At 36.8% G+C, this 25927-nt stretch overlaps 1 protein-coding gene across 2 annotated transcripts in view; it reads right to left on the bottom strand.

Annotated features, from left to right (window-relative positions):
* The window catches only part of DYM (dymeclin), a 622931-nt gene that overhangs the window by 361686 nt on the left and 235318 nt on the right, over nucleotides 1-25927 (bottom strand). For both annotated transcript variants that reach the window (XM_069104416.1, XM_069104414.1), the window contains exons 9-10: nucleotides 11474-11656; nucleotides 7295-7473 (exon numbers count right to left, since the gene is read on the bottom strand). In XM_069104416.1, coding sequence (XP_068960517.1) covers nucleotides 7295-7473; nucleotides 11474-11656 — 362 coding nt within the window. The remainder of the gene's footprint in view (nucleotides 1-7294; nucleotides 7474-11473; nucleotides 11657-25927) is intronic.

Raw genomic sequence — 25927 nt, 5'->3', positions numbered from 1 at the left:
TAAAAGGAAGTTCCTGATTCCGCATAAAGAGAACTAAACTTGTATGGAGTTCAGGAACAGGTACCAATGGGCAGCTTTGTTGCTCATTACCACGTTCTGGGCCACTGATAAAAGGAGGACCGAAGAGGGGACCAGTTCTTACAGTTGGCTACTAAGGATGAACATAAGTAACTGGCCCTAGATCTGAAGCAAGCAGCGGCTGTATGGCTCAGAATCTGCATCCGAGAAGGGTCCCAGTTCCAGCCTCTAGCTCAGTCTAAAAGCTGTAGGAGAATAAGGGTTGACATTCCAGAATAAAGGGTCTCTGGCAGTTCTGTCATTCTGAATCAGAAGGATTTCCTAGCTGACTAGTGGTGGTGAAGTCCAAAAGCAGTCTACTGAAACTCCAATGGGGAAAAACCACCCACTGGCCTGTTGCTTAGATCCAAACATAGGTCAGGAACTAGCAGAGCACAGATCTGGGGAGCCATTAGACTTTGCCCAAGATCAGACCACTCTGAGAACATGGAAACCTGGAGAGATCCAGCCTGAACTGTTCAGAGATCTTCAGATAACACAATACCCAATACCCAGAACCAATTCAGACATTCTCTCATTAGTGTGCAAAGCATGGCTTTAACATAAAGTCTGAGTTCAGAAAATACATGGAAGAATAAGGAAACAAAAAAAAAATCATAATTCCATCACAAAAAACTATTATGATGACAAGGACACACAAAACCCAAACCTAAAAGAAAAGCCAACCCCAAAACAACGACAAGCAAAGCCTCAAAGAAAAACACATTCTGGGCACAAGTTCAACAAAAAAAAAATTCCTAGAAGAGATGAAGTAAAATATTTTAAGAAGAATGGAATATTATTTCATAAATAAAATAAATATATTACAGGAAACAAATGAGAGGGCAAGGGGAAAAATTGGAAAAGAAATGAAGAATTACAGAAGAAATACTGAAACCAACTTGCACAAAAGCTGCAAAATCTAACTCAAGTAATGGACTCTGAAAATTAGAATGGATCAAACATTAATAATTGACTCCATGACAACAAAAAATATTAACAACAAAGTCAAAATACTAAAACAAAGTCAAAAGACTGGAAAAAAATAGAAGAAAACATAAAGAATCTCAAGAAAAAAAACAACACAACAAAACCTGACCTGAAAAATAAAGGAGAGAAAATTTAAAGATCACCTGAAAGCAATGACCAAAGACAGAGCTTACACATGAGATTCCAAGGAATCATAAAAGAAAACTGTCTAGGGCTCTTAGGGCAAAGTGGAAGTAGAAAGAATCCACCAGTCACTTCCTGAAAAGAAATAGCAAAATGAAAACTCTCGGGAACATTATAGTCAAAAGCCAGAGCTTCTAGGTCAAAGAAAAAAAAAACAGCGCAAGCAGCCAAAAAAAAAAAAAAAAGATAATTTAATTACTGAGGAGGCATGGTAAGGATCACACATGATTTAGTAGCCATGACAACAAAGGAGCACAGAGTTTGGAATATTATAGTCCAGAAAGCAAAAGATATAGGCATATAGCCAAGAATTGCTTCCTCAGAAAACTGAGTATGTATTATCCTACAGGCCAAACATGGATCTTTGACGAAATAGACTTCCAAGCTTCCTGATGGAACTAGAGCTGTATAAACAATGAAGTTCTGACAAAAAGAGTTAAGAGGAATATAAAATGTAAACATATGTGAACAATAACAAAGGACTGAATAAAGATAAATTGTCTATATTCTAGATATGAGAAGATGATGTAGGTGTCCCCTCTGATACACACATCCCCTTGTCTTCAGGATTCAGAAAGAAAGCCTAATTTAACAAGTCCTGGGGGTGGTTCTATTATTATTTGCTGATTTTAAAGGAATAATAGAGAGAGGAAAAGAAATACACTAGTATGGGAACAGAGAAGGTTAGGAAAAAACATCTCACATAAGAAGGAAAAGTTAGCAGAATAGCTGACATCTGAACTTCACTCTACATGAACTGAACAAATGAGGGAAGACTGCACACACACATGCGCATACATACACATACACATAGAGAAACAGCTGAGTACAAAAATATATTGCATTAAAAACAAAAACAGGGGAAAGAGAAGGGAGATGGGGAAATTAGAGGGACAGCAGATATAGGGAGATGTTAGTCCTAAGTAAAACTAATTCTAATGAAGGATGTATAAAAATATTTATAGAGCCTTTTGAAGTAGCAAAGAATTGAAAACTGAAGGAATGCCCATCAACTGGGGAATAGATGAACAAGTCAGGCGATGCAATATGTGACAGAATAAAATTGTGATGTAACAAAATGATGAAGAGAACAGTTTCAAAGAGACCTGGGAAGTCTTATATGACCTGATGCAGAGTGAAGTAAACAGAATCAAGAGAACCACTTATAAAATGACAATAATAACAAAAAGACAAAATACTCTGAAAGACATAGGAACTCTGATGAGCATAATGACCAACTATGATTCTAGAGGACTAATAACGAAATATGCTACCCTCTTCTTGATACTCAGACTACAGAGTGAAACACATTGTTTTTATGGATATCATAAATTTGGAAATTTGTTTTGCTTAATTATACATGTTTTTTTTTTGTTTTTCTTTCTCAATATTTTTGAGGAGGAGGGTAGGAGAGAAAGCAGATTTTTGCTGATTAAAACAATTTAATTAATTTTTAAAAGTGGACAAAAATAACATGGACTACCATTCAATTTGGTTGACAATTATCAAAAGAATTTTATGGAAGATAATGGTCTCAAGTGGCACAATGACGAAAATATAATTATTTTTATTGTTTAAAAATTACATATTATTTGTAAAATGATGTGGAGCCAGAGTTTACTTCTGTGTAAAAATCTCTGAAATTCTAAAACAAGGTGTGGGAACAGGAAGGAAAGAAGCATCTATTAAGTATTTACCATGTGCCATACACTGTACTAAGCCCTTTAAAAATATTATCTCTTTTGATCATAAGGAAACTATGGTGCACAATTAAGTGACTTGTCCAGGGACACATAGCTATTAAGTGTGTGACTGAACTCAAGCCATTATGATTGCAGACCTAGTATCCTGCATTGTGTTCTATCCTACCTGCACCCAGGAAAATCATGGAAGTAAATAGAAAACTATGACTTGGTTACATAATTTTCAGGGCAAACTAACTAGCATGTAATTAATGAGGAACAAAATGAATCTGAATAGTCATATTGGTTTTGTTTTTATTCCAACAGATGCCAATTTGTGGATATGAGATTACTTTAGATCACCAAACATAAAAAAAACCAATTCTTTGTAAATCAGACAGTGATTAATATATCAAATTCATGGCAAAAAACAGTGTAAACTAAGACACAGAGTATTGTTTACAAGCTAATGAAAGCTTGAAGAACAGAAAATTATTATTTAAATAAACAATTATTTTCAATAAAATGTCAATTATTTCCTACATAGTAATAAAGAATAATAAAATAAATATCAACAAAATATTGAACATATCAGACAGTGATTTACTTTCTATTGGGGGTGGGGGAAGGGAAACCCTAGTTTTTCTTTCCTTCCTATCTCTAAACTCTTCCCATTCAGGGAGAGGGAGGAGAGGGAAACCTCATGTGACAACCATGCATAGTCAGACAACACAAATTCTCACATTGGCCATATCTGAGAATACATATCTAATTCTGCATATTGAGTCCATCTTCAGGAGGCAAATCATATGTTTTATCATCAGTTCTCTGGGACCGTGGTTGGTGATTGCACAGATCAGTTTTCTTAGTCTTTCAAAGGTGTTTATTTTTACGATGTTGTAATTGTACAAGTAATTCTCTTGGTTCTGTTCAATTCATTTTTTGTCAGTTCAAACAAGTCTTCCCAGGTTTCTCTAAAGTTTCCCTTTTGTCTTTTCTTACCACACAATAATGTTCCAATACATTCATATACCATAATTTATTTACTCATTCTCCATCTTATGGGCATGCCCTCAGTTTCCAGTTCTTTTCTATTACAAAAACCGCTACTAGAAATATTTTTGTACATATAGGTCTTTTTCTTCTTTGGAGTATAGGTCTACTAGTAGTATTTTGGGGCCAAAGGGTATAAATAGTTTAGTGACTTTGGGGTATAGCTCCAAAATGGTTTCCAGAATGGCTGGACCAATTCACAGCCCTTACCAAGGCATTAATCTGCCTATTTCCCCACAATACCTCCAACAATCATCATTTTTCTTTTTGTCATCTTTGCTAGCCTGGTAAGAATGAGGTAGAAGTTTAGAACTTCTTTGATGTGTGTTTCTTTATTAACTATTCTGATCATTTTCCCCTAAAGTTAATAGCTTCAAAAACTGTTCATTCATATCTTTTGCTCATTTATATTTTTGGGAAAGGCTCTTGTTCTTATATGGTTTGAGATCCAGTACTAGTAATTCCTTTCTACATTTTTTCATTTTTTTCCTCTCAAGATTTTTGATTTTTTTCCCAAGAAATTATTATTATTCATTATTATTTTTGTAGCACTATAAAGCATATGGTTTATATTCCTGGCAGCCTAGAAGAAACCAGGGAGAAACCAGATCAAAATGTAATCAGGAAGTATTTAACAAAATAAATAATAATATAATAAAACATAGATAATACTAATTTGTGTTTTTCTAAGTCAATATGCAGAAGGTAGATATCCAATTTTATTTGAGTTTGGAAACACTGCTATAAAGTAGTCCTTTTGTAGTTTGATTGTTATGGCACTGAATATGTAAATAATTCAGGCCCCATTGTAATTTTTATTATATTTAGTTATTTATTTGCCTGATTTAGTTCTGCCTTTTTATTTCTGAAGTGTTATATAGTTATACTACTACTGTCCCTGTGGTATCCAAGGAGAAAGATTCCAAAACACTTTAAATATTCCCAGTTATTTTGAATGGAATTTTTCTTTCTACTTCTCCAAAAAAATCCAAAAAAAATTAAAAAATCAGAAACCTGGATTTTATTGATAACATACAAAAATATTGATGATTTTTTTGTGAATTTCTTTTATGCCTTGCAATGCCACTCAAGTTATTGTTTCAATTATGATTTAGTTATCTCTTTTGGGTTCTCTACAACAGTGGTGTCAAATTCAAATAGATACTTTCCTGGAGCTGTATATTGACTTAGAAAACTACAAATTATCATTATATTGTTTTTTAAAATTTATTTTGGTAAATATTTTTTAATCTAGTTCCCCACTGAGGTTAGACTGCATATTTGTCACCATTGCTCTACATAGATTATCATATCTACTAAATGTAATAATTTTGTTACTTCTTTTATTATGCTATTTTTTTATTTCCTTTTCTTTTGATATTACTATAGCTACCTTTTTTTAGAACTACTTTATTAAATAATGGTCACAATGAACATTGTTGCTTTACCCCTGATTTTAATGGAAAGCCTTCTAGAGCCTAAATCTATTATATAAATGTTATCAAATTGAGAAAAGCTCTATTTATTCTAATGCTTTCTAGTGTTTTTAATAGCAATGGTTCTTGGATTTTGTCAAAAGTTTTTCCAACATCTATTCACATAATTGTGTGATTTTTCTTATTAATGCAGCCCGTTATGTGTATAAGTTTCTTTCTAGTTACACAATCCAACTTTTGTTTTCAGATCACCTTCATTTCTCAATATATTTGTTTTCCCTCTCCAACCCAGAGGGCCATCAATAAAACAGGAATTAAACAAAAAGAGAAAAAGGAAGAAAAAAAGCAACTTGTTCAATTTACCTTGATGTAACCATAGCTTATATTGCCTTCCTGGTTCTGACACTTGTTCTAATAACATGAAGCACTGTTTGCCTTAATCAGTGACCATCAATATGCTTGAAGGTTTTTCTACGGCTAAAAGTGATAATATACTTTTTTGTGGCAGCAAAAAAACAAAATGGAAACAAAGTAGATTTGGGGAAAATTTAAACAAATTGTAATAAATGGAATATTACTATACAGTAAGAAATTATTAATATAATGAATACAGAGAAACATGAAAAGACTTACATTAACTAATGCCAAGTGAAGTAAGCAGTCAGGATGACAATATACTCAACAAACACAACAATATACATGAACAGAATAACCATCACAAAACAGCTTAAAATGAATGTTTCAAAATTATAGAGAAGCAGCTTAGCCCCAAAGAAGAGATAGATATAAGAAGCCACATACGCCTACACTGTCTTGAAGTTGGAGGGGTGGGCAAGGCCTCTATCAGTGTGCTAATAGTGTATACAGAATCAGATTTTTAAAAATATACTTATTTGCTTTGGTTTTAATTTTCTCCTTTTTAATTTTAAAAAAGAAGTCTTTGTTAGAAGGAATGGTTCTTTGGAATAGGGAAGAGGGAGAGATACAAAGGGAAATCTAAGGGATAGAAAAATAAAATATGTCAATAAAAATCTATGTTTTCAAAAACTAAATTAAAAAAGCATGAGATAAAGAGGAAACAAAAACTATTTTTAAATAGAAAGTGGTGCAACAAGTATTCTAGTGCATACTGGAATTTTTTTTTTTTTTATCCTTTAGTTCCTTGGAACATATGGCTAGCAGCAGACATGCAGGGTCAACGGGAAAGGACATTTTACACATTTTTCTTTTTCAGCATAATTTCAAATTGCTTTCCAGAATAACTGGACCAACCACAGCTACACCAAGTGCATAAAGGCGTCTGTTTTTCTAAAACTCTTTCAATATTGAATATTTCAATCTTTTGTCATTGCTACCAACTTCCTGGGTGCAAAATGATACCTCATAGTTGTTCAGAGTTAGTTTTTCTTATTATTAATAATTTGGAGCAACTATCATGTGGCTGATAATAGCTTTCTTCTTTTGAGAATTGACAACTTAGGTATTAGAGAATGGCTCTTGATTTTCCATATTTGTACTAGTCCCTTATTCATTTTTAATACACCTCACCAAAGATATAGGATACCAAGATTTTTCCCCAATCTACTGTTTTCTTTCTTATCCCAGCTGTCTATTTTATTAACATAAAAGTTAAAATATTTCAGTTAAAAAAAAGTTTCCTATATCTTGTCATGGAATTTATTTAATGCCAAGTATATTGCCTTTGTGACCATATAGTCTCTTACCATACCTGAGAGATAAAAAAAAAGGAAAGCAGCTGTTTACCATTATTATCTTTGCTATATTTAAGCTATGTTCAAAAATAGTGCTTTAAAATAATGATAATCTTCTTGTTGAAAAATTATAATCCAAAATAGTTTTAAAATACAGAGTTGAAACATGCAATATACTTACAAGATTTTCCATATCTGTGCGAGCCAACATGTATGTCCTCACATTACTATTTTGATGCAGTAACATATACAAAAGAAGAGTTGCTTGATCAGACTTCTGCTGCTCACATAGGGCTGTATACAAACTATTAAAGTTGATCTGGAAAGCATGTGGATTTGAAGAGGGAAAAGCAGTGCTGTCTGAAACAGAGGGAAAAAAACATAAATTGTATAAAGTAATAATGCAGAAGCTTTCTCAGGAATGTTTATAACAATGTTTAAGAATATTTTGGTATGAGAAAAAACTTTATTACATTGGCATATAGTGACTTTGTTGATTCTATATAGATCAGTTCAGATGTATATGCTATGGAAAAAAATATCATCTTGGCAATCCTCTCAAAGGCAATGGAGAATTCTGGATTTGGGAATCAGAAGACCTGGAGTTGGCCTTAGATTATGTCATTTGTCAGACAACTGACTCTGGCCGTATTTCTTCAGTTTATCTTTTTTAACCTTCAGTTTTTTTATCTATACAATTATAGGAAATATTCCTGCACCACCTACCTCAATTGGGCATTTCCTTTTTGTAAGGAAAGTACTTTATAAATGACAAATTTGGGGCGATAGAGCACTGGCCCTGGAGTCAGGAGGACCTGAGTTCAAATCCAGCCTCAGACACTTAACACAAAAAAAACTAGCCATGTGACCTTTGGCATGTCACTTAACCCCAATTGCCCTCCAAAAAAATAAAATAAAACAAATGACAATTATTTTAAAATATGAGCTAATTATCCTAACAACTGTTAGATTTTGAAATTATCCTAAAAAGTCACCATCAGAACCAAATATAAACATAAACAAGTAAAGAATGTAAAGATTTTCATGCAACCAATGACTCTGAGGGTTAGTTAATCTAAAAAGTATTTATCCTTGAAATATGGGAATATATGAGAAGAAAACCTGATTTTTAAGATACTTAAAATTACCTTTCTGGTTATCATTATTCTCTTTAAGACATTTATGAAGATAATGGCTAGAATATTAAGCTTTTAAAAAGAAGTATAGGGGGTGGTGGCTAGGTGGCACAGTAAATAGAACACCGGCCCTGGAGTCAGGAGGACCTGAGTTCAAATCTGGCCTCAGACAATTAACACTTACTAGCTGTGGGACCTTGGGTAAGTTACTTAACCCCCAAATGCCCAGCCTTCCCCCCCCAAAAAACCAAAAAAAAAAAAAAAAACAGTATAGCTAACATTAAAAATTAAATTGAAATGGATATGTCTATCTTTGGGGTCTATGATAGTAACAATTTGTCATATGTCAGGAAGATGCTTAGAAAATTCCTCATTCTTTTCTGAAAGAAAATTTCATTAACTTCAAAGAGCTATTCCTCATGTTTTCTAAGAAAACTGTCTAAGCTTTCTATAAAGATGCTTAGACATATATCACAGACCATTTGGGATGATTCCCACAATTTCAACAGTGATAAATGTCTCTGTACTTAGTAACTAATTGGTTTATCTTAGAAATCTAAATTGGCCAATTAAGGAGTCAGAATTGATGGTTGGATACACTTGACTCATAAAAAGTGATGATCTTACCGGACAATAGCAACACATATTATTTATTATTATTTTGACTGTAATTTCTTTTATTTTTCAAAACACCAAGAGATATTTTGAAGGAACATAAAATTTGGGCCACTACAAATAATAGAAAGAATGCTTTACCATTTTCATCATGTCTTCTAATGTAGAGACATGAGCCAAAACCAAGTGAATCTTCCATAGGGCAGTCTTACACCTCTCGGGTTCTCCTTTATGTGGAAAGTATACCTAAAACTTCCCTTATTCTACTCTTTATTCATTTTCCTGACCTTTTCCCTTAAAACAAGGGACAAGGTCTTCCCCAATCTTCACATAGTAATTTGACCACTTACAATCACGACTTTGTGTGACTGTCCAGCTTTAAACATTAAGAGATGAAGAAGTAGGTGGATTATATTTTGTGAGTATTCAAAAGAGGCTGCTGTAGGCTATTTCATGATTCCTTGAAAAAAGGTGTGGGGTGGTATGAAGGTTCTCATCAACATAAGCCAAGTACAATGACCTCATCTGTTGGAGTGCCTCATTATATATATTGTGGAAGACACAGGCACAGGTAACAGAGATGAGAATTTGAACACTGCTTTCATCTCCTTACTATACTTCCTTCACTCCTTTAATTCTCCTATCCTGGTATACACACACCTGCTTACAAATGAGAAGGCACTTTACCTCTCGGGGACTCAGTCTTCTTATAAAAAAAAAAATATATATATATATAATAACATAGAAGAAAGGGAGTACATGGTCTCTAAGGTACCCATCAGGTTCAGCAGGATTACTGGTTGAGAAATGAATTCAATTTACTTGGATGGAACTGAAAGATCACAGGGTAAGGAAAACCTTTATCATATAAAGACTGATTTCTGAAGGCAAAATTGGACCTTGAAGCTAGCATTTTTAAAGACCATTTATACTGGTTATGAGACTGTAGAAAAATCACTCTGGTAGAAACAAAACTTGAAGTAATTTCACTGTAAATATGGATTATTTCTTAAGTCTTACTTAGACAACATTTTCTAATGTTGCAAAGTTCCACATTGGTTCATAATTGCTTCAATATTACCTGGCATAATAAAAACTAGCTGTCATCAAAATCATGAAAAATTGAGAAAAGTACTGTTTAAAATCTACAATTCTAGCAAGTACCAGACTATAATTTGTCCTGGAAATTTAGATTAATTAGTTGTAACTTTATAAACCAACCGCATAAAATTGAGTCGAGGTGAAAAAACATTCGGTAGTGATGTTGAACTTTTTTCAAAAAAGCTATAAGATTATGTTTATATTTATAGATGCCAGGTGAAAGCTATTTTTACAATGCTTTCAAGGAAAAGCGTAATACCTCTATTAGCATATTTTGTGTTTCTGTTACTCTAGGAATTTTAAGCATTTTGTTACACAATGGAAAAACCAATTTTTCATACAAGGCAAATAGGAAAGCTCAAATCATATAGTCTGTATTAGAACTAGAAGAAAGGAACCCTTTTCATGTATTGGAAACCATTGCATTTTATGAATAAGGAAACCAAGGGGCTGCAAGAAAGGAAGTGACGTGCCAAAGATCATACAATTAATTTGTGGAAAGCCAGAGTCAAAGCCTCAGTATACTGACAGCTCATCTGACGCTATCTCCACTAAACCACCATGTTACCTAGCTGCCCTCAGAAGAAGAGAAATTGGGGTGTGGAAACCACACATAGCAAAAACTAAGCCAGAAACATGAGGCAACGAACAATACATTCAAATTTTATTTTGAAAACAACTGCCAACATAGATGATGGATGGATGGATGGATGGATGGATGGATGATAGATAGATAGATAGATAGATAGATAGACAGATAGATAGATAGATAGATAGATAGATTAGTGCATTGTAATACAAACAGCAACTTAAGCTAATTTTTTTTATAGCAATGATATTTTTAAATGGGCTTGTCCTAACAAACCAGAGGTTACTACTATAGCATGGAACCCCTTTGCTTAGGTTCTCAATCATTCTTATGAATATACCAGACTAGATGAAGTCAATGTTGACATGTGTGCTTTTCTCACAAGATAAGAAGGCAGTATGGTATAAAACAGCTTAAGTAAGACAATTCTAATACTTTTGAAGTCCCACTGTTTTGCTCTATGTTTGAAAGGAAAATTGTTAAGACCCTAAATTTCATACTGAAATGAGAAACTTAAGAGTCCAGGTCACATACTAATCAAATATTAAATATAACAATAAATAAAATAATGACATAAACTAAAGTAGGAATTTTACTGCTATTTTGTATTATTCACACATCTACATCATTTCATTAGTGGATATATCCAAAGCTGACTTAATTTTACTATTACACAGAATGTTGTCTTCAATTTTACTATTACTATTACAAGGTACAAGAGTAAATCAAAATATTTCAAATGAATTTAAAGAACTACAGTCCTCAAATCAGGTTCATGTTACAACTTCAATAAAGGAGATTTAGTTGAGTAGTTTTTAAGATTTCTCATTCTTATGACTGAATTGTAGAGTTAAATCTCCAAGATCAGACATAAAGATGATGGAGTACAAAGAAAAATTGATAGAAAAGCATTGCAAACCTTGTGTGTTCTTAAAGGACATAATGGCTTGTCGGTAGGGATTCGGTGCATCAGGAGCATCTGTGAGATTGGCCAACACAAGCAGCAGCAGAAGGCTTTGACTAGCGAGAGGTGAAGACTGTTCCTGATGAGGGGCTGGTTTACTTCCTACTCCACCCAGTGTGAAGACTGTCCAAAGCCCAGCTAAAAAGGAAAAGATGGTGTTTTAAGTCATTCCTTATTCAAGAATATAAACATTATACCATGCTACAATTTTATAATCAGAATTTTTTAAATTTTTTTTTCATTTTTTGGAGGGGGGAAGGTTGAGGGGTTGGGGTTAAGAGACTTGAGCAAGGTCACATGGCTGGCAAGTGTTAAGCATCTGAGGCTGGATTTGAACTCAGGTCCTCCTGACTCCAGGGCCAGTGCTCTATTCACTGTGCTATCTAGCTGCCTTAATCAGAATTAAAAAAAAAAAATTCAGGAGTTCGACTTCACAATATGTTTTGTATCATTTGATTTTGCTTTTTCTGACCAATGAAAACATTACCAACAAAAAATTCAGTTTAGTTAGGATATCAGAATATCTGGATTTAGAAGTTCTATCTCTCTGATGCAGTACAATATTTAAATCAATACAGAAAGACAGGATCCTAAAGGGCAATGTAGAAGTGGTCAAAAAGAAAAAGAGATTCAGTGCCTCAGGAATACAACTAAACAAATTTCAAACCAATGTACTGTGAGCTGGGTGTCAAACTCCAATATAAATAATGGCCACCAAACTGTACATAAGGATCTCTGTGGGGCACATATAGGCTTAGAAACCCAAATACTAAGATTGTCTACGTTCTACTGTATCTTTATTTGTTTTGTTAAATATTTCCCAATTACATGTGCATCTGGTTCAGCCATACTCAGGAGTGTTGCAGCAATGTGGTTCACAATGTGTATGTTTGACATCTCAGGACCAAACAAGGTCCTGGAGATGAGAATCCAGTCCTTGTCTACATCTCACTTAAATTTCTCCTAAGAAACTGGTTCCTTCCAAATGAAGCCAATTTTTAAAAGGCAGTTATTAGGTATACTAACTCTAATAAGGATCACTAACATCAAAAATGTTTATTTAAAAAAGCTAGATCAATTTTTGATAGGAAAACTTTTATATGAAAGCACACTATAATCCAAAGAAATCTGGAAATGAAAATGGATAAAAGTGTTCTTCCATGTATTTTCTAGGAGTAAAACTAGTTAATACTGAATGAAATAAAATTAAATTGGTGAGAAAAAGCAACGAATATTTCTAATTATATTAAAAAATTTTATTTTGATCTCTTTTTCCTATTTTAATCACTAAAACTAAACAGTTATATGGCACCCCTACCAATCAACACTAGAATGTAATTGTACACCTTGATACCTATTATTTTAGAATCTGTATGATTATCTGACTTAGTTTTACTGAGGTTACTACTTGTATTAAGTCTGATAACTATTAGAAAATTCCAAAAGGCTTGAAAGCTCTGACAAATTAAGATCATACAACTGTGTTCTGAACACAAAAAAAGACAAATTTCTGGGAAAAAAAATGATTTTAAGAATTCTCAGTAATTTCTTAATATGGTAATGATAATTCTTTTATGGTCATGTAAATTTTTTAAAATGGCCAAACTGAATAATTAAATGGAAGCATAGTTCAATGTCTTCTCTCTCATTATTCCTAATAAGAATACGCTGCCTGATATATTATTCACCAAGCTTGTCTAAAATTTACTGTGAATTCCATTAAAAGGGTACTGGTTATAAGTTCTTTATAGTCACTTTTCATCAGTCTCTCTTTTAAAACCAAGAAAGCTAATACTGAAAATGTCTCTTAAAAGGCAGAGATAATTATGGGACATTGTGAGCATCCTGTTTTAAATTACCTTCAAGGTCTAGTTTTAGAAATTAGAAACAGATGATTTTAAAGTATTCTGACATACTGATCTTTCTACCTACTTCACTACATTAAGATTGATATCTTCCCTCTTCTATTTACTGTTTTTGGACTTTAAAAAAAAACCAACACATCCAGTAGCTTCTAGTTTATGCACAAAATTTAAAGTCTATTACCTTATTCAAAAATGTAAAAACACAATAAATAACTATCATAGCACTTTATTATATTTAAAAAGGAGTCACACTGCCAGGTACCTTCCTAACACTCCAAATACACCATTCATCATTTCCCAAAGTTCTGGTAGAGACTTTGTTTACTTTATCTTGTTTCCAAAAAAAATTACAAAAGTAATATTTATTTATTTATTTTGTTTTCAGCATTCATTTACACAAGATTTTGAGTTACAATTTTTTTCTCCCTGTCTTTCCCCTACCCCCACCCCAAAATAGCAAGCCTACTGAAGACCCCTTCTCCCAATCTGTTGTATCTTATATCCTCCCCCATCACCTATTTAACTTTGTAGTAAGTTGGATTGTAAGCAAAGATGGATTTCTACACCCAGTACCTGTATCTATTATTTCCCAATAGCAAGTAAAAAAAAATTTAAACATTTGTTTTTAAAACTTTTTTCCCTCCTCAACCTCTCCCACTGGGAAGATAAGCAATTCAATATAAGTTGTACATGTGTACAACCCAAATCATTTCCATAGTAGTTATATTGTGAAAGACTAACTATATATCCCTCCATCCTATCCTATCCCCACTTATTCTATTTTCTACTTTGACCCTGTCCCTTTTCAAATGTATGTGCTTCTAACTACCCTTTCCCCCGAAATGCACTTCCTTCTATCATCCCCTCTCTTATCTACTATCCCCCTATTTTCCTGTAGGGTAAGATACCCAATTGAGTGTGTATGTTATTCCCTCCTTAAGCCAAATTCAATCAAATCCAAGTTGTCCCATTCCCTTTCACCTTCCTGCTCTTCCCCTCCATTGTAACAGTTTTTTCTTGCCTCTTTTATATGAGATAATTTACCCTACTCTATCTCCTTCTTTCTTCTTCTCCCAATAAATTCTTCTTTCACCTCTTAATTTTATTGTTTAGATATCATCCTTTCATATTCAACTCATCCTGTGCCCTGTCTATGCATACATGAACATACATATGCCCACACTCACATATATATATTTATATACACATGCACCCTCCTATACATACATATATATGTACATATACATATATACATATATATTCCCTTCGACTAACCTCATACTGAGAAAAGTCTTATGAATCACAATTATCACTTTTCCATGCAGGAATGTAAATAGTTCAACTTTAATAAGTTCCTTACGATTTCTTTTTCCTGTTCACCTCATGCTTTTCTTTCTTCTTGTATTTGAAAGTCAAAATTTCTGTTCAGCTCTGGTTTTTTCATGAAGAACGCTTCAAAGTCCTCTATTTCATATTTTCCCATCTTTTTCCCTGTAGCATTATACTCAGTTTTGCTGGATAGGTGATTCTTGGTTTTAGTCCTAGCTCCTTTGACCTTCAGAATATCATATTCCAAGCCCTTTCATACCTTAATATAGAAGCTGCTAGGTCTTATGTTATGCTAATTGTGTTTCCACGATACTCAAATGGTTTTTTCCTGAATGCTTGCAGTATTTTCTCCTTGACCTGGGAACTCTGGAATGTGGCTATAATATTCCTAGAAGTTTTCTTTTTGGGGTCTTTTTCAAGAGGTGATCGGTGAATTTTTTCAATTTCTATTTTTCCCTCTGGTTCTAGAATATCAGGGCAATTCTGCTTGACAATTTCTTGCAAGACGGTGTCTAGGCTCTGTTTTCGCTCATGACTTTCAGGTAGTCCAATAATTTTTAAATTTTCTCTCCTGGATCTGTTTTCCAGGTCACTGGTTTTTCCAATAAGATATTTCACACTGCCTTCTATTTTTTCATTTGGATCTGTTTAATAGTATCTTGATTTCTCATAAAGTCATTAGCTTGCAATTGTTCCAATCTAATTTTGAAGGAGTTATTCTCTTCAATGAGTTTTTGAAATTCCTTTACCATCTGGCAAATTCAGCTTTTTAAGGCATTCTTCTCCTCACTGGCTTTTTGGGCCTCTTTTGCTATTTGAGTTAGTCTATTTGTAAGATGTTATTTTCTATAGTGTATTTTTGGGTCTCCTTTAGCAGGCTGTTGACTCACTTTCCATGATTTTCCTGCATCATTCTCATTTCTCTTCCCATTTTTTTCTCCATTTCTTTTACTTGATTTTCAAAATCCTTCTTGAGCTCTTCCATGGCCTGTAAGCAGTTCATATTTTTCTTGGAGGCTTTTGATGCAGGAGTTCTGACTTCGCTGCCTCCCTCCCACTCCAGGCCTTGATCCTCTTTGTCCCCAAAAGGATTCTCTGGTGTTTTTGTGCTTCCTCTGCTTTCTCATATTGCCAGCCAATTACTTGACTTTACAGCTCTTTGCCATGGTAGCAGAACTCTGCTTCCAGAATGGAGAGAGCTTTATCTCAGATTTCTGGGGTTTCCGCAGCTGTCAGAGCTATTAGACGGGCACCCTCTAAACAGCCCCCACAAGCTTTGGCTCACTGGTTACACACCCCAGGACCACCATCCAAGACTCTGATTCAGATCCAAGCAGGTTAAAGCAAGAGCGACTACCCTCTGAATGGTTGCTTGGCCTGTACATCTACAGGCCAGGAGCTCCTAAGGGAGCCACATGGTGCAGCTACCATGCCTCTGCTTCTCACCATAGGGACCAGACCATGCTCTTCCGCCCCCCCCCCCCTCGTTCCCACAAAGATCCACACTGACCTTTTACTTTGTCTTTGGCATTTATGAGTTGAGAAGTCTGGAGACCACTACAGCTGCTGCTGATTCACTCTCCTTATGTCTACTCCAGCTGGTCTGGGCACTGATTGGGGCCACCCTGGGGCTGGAACCTCGGTTCATGGGGGACTGTGCCTGGCTCCCAGCTCAGTGTGATAGACCTTTCCTGTTGGCCTGCTGGGCTCCCTTCAGCAGGAGATTTGTTTCTCTGTGTCACTTTGTGGGTTCCATAGCTCTGAAGTTTGTTTAGAGTCATTTTTTTTACACGTATTGGAAGTGATTGGAGTAGGAGCTCAGGCCAAGTTTGCACTTCTACTCCACCATCTTGGCTACACCTCCTAAAAGTAATATTTATGATGATAACACTTCTGTTGGTGGTGTTTACTATGTGCCATGTATTAAGTACTAACCACTATTACAATTGTTACATCATTTACTTCTCACAGCAAACTTGAGAAGTAGGTGCTATTATTATCCCCATTTTACAGTTGAGGAAATTGAGGCAAACAGCAATCAAGCGACTTGCCCTGGGTCACACAACTATAAAGTGTTTGAAGCCAAATCTGAACTCTGGTCTTCTTTACTCTAGACACAGTGCTCTATCCACTATGTCACCTAGATGCTCCCCCAGAGACTTACAACTGCTGAGAAGGCCTATTCCTATTACTACAACCATAAATGATAAATTATGAGTAATAACTTTGATTGGGGTAGTACCTGGATGAACCTCAGCAGCCCTACACCAAACATGGTCATACACAATAAAGGAGGTAATTGCATGTGGGAACACTGAACATTTGATTTAGTAGAATAAAAACAACAAGAGGCTCTGTTATGACAAACTGTCTCCTAGGTTTACCTGAAGTTTATTCACATTCCCTAGAATTAACAAGAGTAACAACAAAAATAAACCAAAGTACTGCTAAGCACTGGGAATACGTAAATCAGCAAAAACCAGACAGTAACTACTCACAGGGAGCACCCTCTCTAACTGAAGAGACAACAGATATAAAAGGGGTTTAGCTACAGGGCAGGTGAAAAGGCCCAGAAATAGAATGAACACAGGAAGAGGAATGGATGGCGAGGCTAAGGAGTCCTTTGTGTGTACTGATGACAATGCCCCGCAGTCTAAAGGCCCCCACCACAGGGCAGGGGGTAAGGCCTAGTGATCATCCTCTAACTGGAGGCTTGTGGTTGATGGCTCCAAACTCTAGCCAAGTGATAGGATGAACAGCCATGCCACTCTTCCCACCAACTGCTACAGGCAAAAGAAAGATACGTGAAATCAGAACTAATTCTCTTAAACGATCTGATTAACATCAACTTTGGTTTAGTTGTTTCAATCGTGTCTGATTTTTCATAATACCACTTGGAGTTTTCTTGGCAAAGAAACTGGAGTAGTTTGCCATTTCCTTCTCCAGCTCATTTTACACATGAGGAAACCAAGGCAAACATGCTCAATGAGTTGCTCAGGGTCACACACCTAGTGCCAGAGGCCAGATGTGAACTCAGGAAAATGAGTCTTCCTGACTAGGCCCAGGGCTTTATCTATTGTGTCATCTAGCTGCCCCTGACACAAATAGAAGGAACAGCTAACGGGTATATCATAAAAAGTAGGAATTTTGGAATCAGAAGACTTGAGTTTGAATCCTTCTTCAGACACTTATTTATAATATAAATTATATTGTTATTCTTCCTTCATTTTCGAAGGGGAGCAATGATATCAGAGGGTGATGTTCTTGACTTGCTCATGATCTGGATTTAAGTGACGCAGAATTGCAGAAAGTTGTCAGCCTGAGTCTCTCTTCTATACTCATTTAAGTCCAGGGGCAAGACAAAGGTCATGATGACTGAGAATAGCCTGGGATGTAGTAAATGACCTTGGTGTCTTCAATGATTGATGAAGCTCAAAGCACTCCATAATGACTGCTTCAGTCACCTTCGTGGTCATGGAAACAAATTGTTCTCACCTGTCCATTCTACATCACATGTGTAGGGTAGATATCCCCTTAACTCACCAACCGGCTTAAGGTTTGTCAGTTACCCTCAAACTGGTTTATTTTTTTTTTTTAAGCAACCAGGGTTAAGTAACTTGCTCAAGGTCACAAGGCCAGTTATATCTGGGTGTGGTGCTAAGTATCTGCGCCCGGATTTGATCCCCAGGTCATCCTGACGCTGTGGCTGGTGCTCTGAGCCACCTGGCCGCCCCTAAGCAATTGGGGTTAACTAACTTGCTCAAGGTTACATGGCCAGGTGTTTCTGGGTGGGTGCTAAGTGTCTGAGCCCGGATTCGATGCCAGGTGCTGTTACTCGCTGTGCTACCTGGCCGCCCTGCCTCAAACTGGTTTAGTCCATCTGTTGAGACATTTTTACCCAGGTGTGGTAGCTGGGCATGTTACAGCTTCTTAGAGCCATAGGTGAGATTAGGGTGACAGGTGGACAAGCCCTCGCACCAGAACACATAGGAAGCAAATCCCAGAAAATTTACTCAATTCAAGCAACTCTGATTAGTAAAAGAGATACAGAATCAATGGAAAAGGAAAAGAATCACAATAATGTAAAAGAGACAAAAGGCCAAAAAGAAAACCCAAAGGGATGATCTGATCCACATGATGGAACAAAGGTCTTGAATGACAAGCTGAGGCATTTGAATTTTTGCCTGGAAGTAGTAGTGCTGAAGTTTTTGAGCAAAAGAGTGATATAGTCAGGCCTGTACATTAGGAAGTTCTCTTAGAAGCATTGTGAAGAATGGAATGGCCCAATGCAAGAATGGAAGAGGGATAACCATTTATAATAAGGAAGAAGAGGAGGAGGAGGAGGAAGAGGAGGAAGAGGAGGAGGAAGAGGAGGAGGAGGAGGAAGAAGAAGAGGAGGAGGAGGAGGAGGAGGAAGAGCAACAAAAGAAGGGAGAGGGAAGGGAAGTAGAAAAGGAAAATAAAGTAAACTTCACTGATAGATTATGGCCAGATGACTATTTTTTTTCTCCACATAAAAGGTGTAACCTCTAGATTATCATAATCCAAAAAGGAGACATGTTATTCCTGAAAATTCCTCATAAAAATTACTTCTTCAGGGGCATCTAGGTGGCACAGTGAACAGAGCACCGGCCCTGGAGTCAGGAGGACCTGAGTTCAAATCCAGTCTCAGACACTTAACACTTAGTAGCTGTGTGACCTTGGGCAAGTCACAACCCCAAATCCTTCTCCCCTCTAAAAAGACAAAAAAAAAATTTTTTTTCATCTACCCATGCATTATCCCCACACCTACCAATCAGTTCTACTTTAGCAATCATTTCCCATATATGAAGGGTTCATTGCCATTTTTCAATATAAGAAGAAGGCAAAGGTTATACCTTCAAAGATTTTTGAAGAAGTTGCAATGATTGTCTACAAAATAAACAAACAAAAAACACCCAAACCACTGGGGAGTTTTGGCATGCAGTCTTACAGACCAACATGAAAGGGGTTTGGAAGAACAAAATGTTGCCTTTAGTTTTTAATGACTTAGGGAGTGTGGGGAGACAAGAATTTTACCGGAAATATATAACTGGAAAAAGACAGCAATTTAGCCTTGTACTTGACATAGGTGAGGCAGAAGAACTGGATTTATGTGCAGATGAGTTTTCTCATTTTTTAAATCTATTTGAGACACAATAGGTTACAGAAACAGAACCTTCTCTTTGCAAAAGATGCAAATTTTTTCATAAGTATGAAACTTTCAGGATGATTAAGAGAACCATGATGCTTCTTTTGGATGATTTACTCTTCAAGATTCACCACCACATTTAAAAGCATTATAAGATCCTTCACATACTGCCAGAAATTTTATTTTTAGAATTAGAATGCAACAATACTGATTTTCCTGGAAATATTAAATAAAAGTATTCCCAAAGAGCAAGGGTCAACAGGTTTTAAGGAAATCAAAGTTTCTCCTCAAAATCTCTATCCTCATCCTTTTCTAGTCAAAACTGTTTATCCTCAAGCAATAGTGTTGATAAGAAATAAAAATATTTCATGCAATTTTCCTACCTTAACTACTGTTACTTCATCATTGGTGGACCAAACCAACACCACTGTGATCATTATTCCCCTCATGGAAATAGTCCCAGCGATAATCATCATTGCTACTACCAGTGGGCATACAAGTCAGCTGACCATAAGTGAAAAGACATCTTTGTGGGAAAGACAAAAGAGGCCAAACCAGGCCAAACCACTCCTACCACAACCACCATCTCAGACCATGATGGACATAGCCCAAGCCCTGGGGTAACAGTCACTGTAGATGCCTTCTGCTTGAATCTACCCTACCCACTCCCACTCCTTCATCATCCAGGGGAGCAAGCCCTGTAGAAATTCTGCCAGGGACCTCCTCTGCTGGTGCTGTAGCCACTGACTTCTCAAGAGGAACTGCTATTAAAGACCTAGAAAAGAAAGTTCCTATCACCAAAGTCCTTCAAGACACTTCAACATCAGAAATAGATATGGTTTATCAATGGAAATAATACCAAAGAAGATGGGGAGTAGGATGAGCTCAGGGAAGAATAGTACCTCTGGTATGAGAGCTGTCAAACCCTTTTCAAGGCTGCTCATTCACCTTTAGTGCCCACCTATCACCCAACTCTCACCTGTGGCTCCAAGAAGCTGTAGTATGCACAGCAACCACAACCTGGTGAACCATTTAAGCAGACGGGCCATACCAGATTGAGGGTAACTGAGGGGTCTCAAACCCTACAGTGAGTTAGAAGGAAGCCCAGTCTAAACATGTGAAGACTTCCCCTGCCAGAGTGGGTAGATGAGAACAATTTGTTCCAAAGGCGATGAAGGCAGTTGAAGCAGGTGCTGTGGAGCCTTACAGCTTGTTTAGCCATCAAAGACACCAAGGTCATCCACTGCATTCTGAGCTATCACCAGTCATCTTGACTTTGTTTTACCACTAGATTTCGGTAACTCTAGAAGAGAGAGTGAGGCCAAAAATGTCATGCAACTCAACCTCATTTAAATCCAATGTGTGCACAAATCAAAAGACATCACCCATACCATTTTACTATTTTTACCCATCTCAAAGTCCTGTGATGGGAGACAAATGATGAAAAAGCAGGCATAAATACACAGGGAGCTATAATGAAAACCGTGCACACAGGCAGCCCACAGCCCAGGCCACATCACTGGAAGCATCATTGGGATTTGGTTGCCCCCTGGGTGTCTGAGCAGGCAGTCTTTTTGAAGGACCATACTGCTCACTTCCTGGTGTGAGGAAAGGTCTAGAAAAGGTATTCTAAAAACCGTTGCTTCACTCAACCTTAACCTGCTTTACTGTCACAGGCTGGGATCCCAACCTGCAGTGAAAACACTAAAAAAATGCACAGAAACTGTTGTAAAGATGATTCCACTTATCATCAGTTCATGGAATGTGTGGACACTTATGAACAAGAAGAAATCCAGTAGACCTGAAAGACAAGCAGCTTTTGTTGTAAGAGAACTCCGGAGGTATCACCGCCAAAGAACAGCCCTGAGTGAAATAAGGCTGGTAAATGACGATGGGCTTACTCACGTGTTTCTGTAGTGGCTGCAACGAAGGGCGTTGCTCTGAAGCTGGTGCAGGTTTTGCAGTACAAACTAATCTAGTCAATAAGCCTGTATACCTACTAAAAGGAGTGAACAAGAGGCTCATGACAATTGTCGTTGGAGGAAGGCTCCAGGCCACCATCGTCATCATGACAACTGTCGTTGGAGGAAGGCTCCAGGCCACCATCTTCATCATGACAAGCCCTGATGAGGCCAAAGAAAAATTCTATGGAAACTAGAAGACCCTCATCATCAATGTGCCAAAAGAGGACAAACGGGTTTTTTTTGCTTTTTGGAGGGCAACTGGGGTTAAGTGACTTGCCCAAGGTCATGTGGCTAGTTTTTTTTTGTTGTTTTTTTATTTGATATTAAGTGAATGAGGCCAGATTTGAACTCAGGTCCTCCCGACTCCAGGGCCGGTGCTCTATTCACTGCACCACCTAGCCACCCGAAAAGGACAAGCTTTTAATCCTGGGTGACTTTAATGCTAAAGTAGGCACAGACTACCAGACATGGCAGAGAGTTCTTTGGAGGAATGGAGTCAGAAATAGCAAGAGCAATGGTCAATTACTACTGAAGATTTGTACATCTTATAATCTTCTTATCATCAACACTGTCTTCCATTTACCTAAATGTAATAACACTTTTTGGATGCACCCTTGCAGCAAAACTTGGTATTTAATAGAGCATTTGATTGTAAGGGGAAGAGACAGGATGTGAGAGTGACAAACGTGACATGTGGCAGAGAGTGCTGGACTGATCACATACTTATCCTCCAAGTTAAATATTCACATTCAACAAAAGTAGTGGCCCTAAGGCAAGAAGAACTACCAGAATACTTAATGTCAATTGATTACAGCTCTTCTCTAAGTGAGAAGTTTGTTGCTCACTTGGAGGGAAAGTTAAGCCAACACAGAGCTGGCAACACTGGAGCAGAAAAGAAGCTTTCAGAGATTTGGTGTACAGCACTGCATTTACTCATCTGGACCAAAACACTCACAAACATCAAGACTGATTTAACAAAAATAATGGGGAAATTCAGAAGCTGCTACATGAAAAACGAGAGCTCCACAGATTTGCCAGTTGGATAATTCATCCATCTCTAAGTAGGCAACACTTAATTCTATTACAGTAAAGTGCATATGAAATTTACAGAGATGATGCAGAATCCTTGGCTCAGGAAGGAAGAAGAAATTCAGTTTTATGCTCACAATAATAATCCAAAGTGCTTTTATGATGCCCCAAAGGCTACTTACAGGCCAAAGACTTCTGATGCATCTCAACTATTCAGTGCTGATGGAGCCACATTGACTAGTGATAAGGACATAAACCAGGAGAGACATTTCTATAAAGTTCTCAACAGACTGTCATCAATCAATGCTGATGCCATTGGCCATATACCTTGGGTTGAAGTCAATCCCTCTCTAGCTGAATTTCCAACTGAAGAAGAGGTTTTGAATGCTCTTAGGCTCCTCTCATGTGGCAAAGTGGCTGGTGCTGATTCTATTCCAGTTGAGATTTACAAGGTGGAGGGGTCCACTGCTCATACAAAAGCCAACTGAAATGTTCTGGGTATATATGGCAAGAAGAAGTTACTCCCTAGGAGCTCAAGGACGCCTCCACTGTTCATCACCATAAAAGTAAATAGATTGTCCTGTGACTATCACAAGGTGGGGTTCTCAGTCACTGCTGGCCAGATGCTTGCCAGAGTCCTCCTTAATAGGCTGATCCTTCACCTGGAAGATGGTCACCTACCTGAGAGCCAACGTGGCTTCAGAAAGGGCTGAGGTATGGTTGACATGGTGTTTGCTGCTCAACACCTCCAGGAGAAATTCCAAGAAGAGAACAGAAGTCTGTATACAACATTCATCAATCTGACCAAGGCCTTTGATACTGTCAGTCATGAGGGCATATGGAAAATTATTGTCAAAATTTGGTTGCTGAGAGAAGTTCATCAGAATCATACTTCAATTTTATGCCATGCTTGTCTTGGTTCTAGATAATGGACAATGCTAGTGTGCTTTTCTAGTCACCAATGTAATAAAACAAAGCCGTGTGCTTACTCCTATGCTTTTTGGCATGATGCTTTTATCACTGTTGTCAGAAGCCTTCAACTAGGACAAAAATGGCACCAAAGTCAGCTATTGCATTGATGGTAAATTCTTCAACTTGAAAAGGCTACAAGCCAAGACTAAAGTGGAGGAAGATTTTGTTCACAGATGACTGTGCACTCAATGCAGCCTCTGAAGCTGAGATGCAACAAAGTACAGATAGATTCTCTGCTCGTGCTAATTTTGAGCCAACCATTAAAACCAGGAAAACACAGGTTCTCCATCAGCCAGTACCACACCATCCATATATGAAACCACTGGTTACAGCAAATGGAAAAGTTCTGAACACTATGGATAAGTTCATTTACCTTGGCAGTATACTTTCCAGGGATATACACATAGATGATGAGGTTGGCACATACATTGCCAGAGCTACCTCAGTGTTTAGGAGCCTCCAAAAGAAAGTGTGGGAGAGAAGAGGTATTAGACGACCTACAAAACTGAAGGTCGACAGAATTACTGTGCAGACCTCATTGCTGTATGCCTGTGAAACCTGGACAGCACGCCAGTGGCAAGCCAGGAAATGGAATCATTGCCATCTGAATTGTCTTAGGAAGACCGAACATCACCCAGCAAAATAAGGTATGGGATCCTGAGGTACTTTCTTGAGCTAAACTGTCAAGCATTCAAACTCTACTGCAAAGAGCACAGCTCCCATGGGCTGGTCATGCTTTTTCAATGTCAAACATAAGTTTTTTTTAAAAGACTTTTACAGAGAACTCACATGAGGAAAGTATTCACATGGAGGTTAGAAGAAGAAATATAAGGACACTCTCAGGGTGTCTCTAAAGGACTCTGGAATGGATTGTGTGACATAGGAGACACTGGCAAAGGACTGCCTAGCATGACATGCCTGTAGCAAAGAAGGCACTTTGCTCTATGAGCAAAATAGAGTTGCAGCAGCTCAAAAGAAATGAGATGTGAAAATTTAGAGATATCTCCATTCCAAATGTTCAGAGGGACTATTTGTGCCTGAATTGTAGTAGGGTCTTCAGAGCTCATATTGGTTTGATCAGTCATAACTGTATACACCATACTTTGACTTTAACATAGTGATGTCATTTTGGGCCTCTTCAAGAAAAAAGTAAAACAGCCAGCCAACGAACCAAAGATTTATGACAGACTTTTCTCATTTCTAGGTTCCAGCTAAGTGGAATGCATATTATGGGAGGCCTTATCATCTTCTCTGCATCTGACTCAAAGGACCACTTGGGCTTCTCTATTGGTCGTGCAGTTGAACCCTTCTCCTATATGTTTGATTCCAATTAGAATGTAAGCTATTTGAGAGCAGAGATGAACTTGCTTGCCCATATGTATGGTGCTTTGTACATAGTAAGTGCTTGATGATTTTCTTTATAAATTAATAATGTTTTGATTATATAATGAGTGGAATTAATACAACATTAAGTGTTGCATTAGGCACTTAACTGTCATTTATAATTGTTTCTATGGCAAAATGTTACAAGTTCTAAATGACAGATTTACAAATGAATTTCTGTTCACAATTTTTGTGATTATGTGTACATTAAGGACTTCTTAAACATATGGAATATTTGCTAATAATACAAAGCAATATGTTAGCTAACAGGACTCTCATGGCTGCACTATAATCCTTTAATTCACTTCTTGGTTACTACTAATTATACTCTTTAGTGCCTATTAAAAGCTTTTTCCTCTGTCCTCAAGGTGCTTGACTGCCTTCTCCTTAAAAAGATATGCTATTCACTAATAACTGGAGGAATGCAAATTAAAACAGCTCTGACGTTTCACCTCACACCCAACAGACTGACTAGTATGACAGAAAAGGAAAATGATAAATGGTGGAGGGGATACAGGAAAATTGGGACACTAATACGGTGTCAGTGGAGCTTGTGAACTGGTCTAACTATTCTAGAGAACAATTTGGAACTATGTGCAAAGGGTTATAGAACTGTGAATACCCTCTGATCCAGCAATACTGCTATTAAGGCTATATCTCAAAGAGATTGTAAAAAAAAAAGGGGGTGGGGGGAAGA

Source organism: Petaurus breviceps, unplaced genomic scaffold, assembly GCF_028583685.1.
Source record: "Petaurus breviceps papuanus isolate PSGF00001 unplaced genomic scaffold, PetGlider_PUasm1.0 131, whole genome shotgun sequence".
Lineage (NCBI taxonomy): Eukaryota > Metazoa > Chordata > Mammalia > Diprotodontia > Petauridae > Petaurus > Petaurus breviceps.
This window is presented reverse-complemented; position numbering and strand designations above follow the sequence as displayed.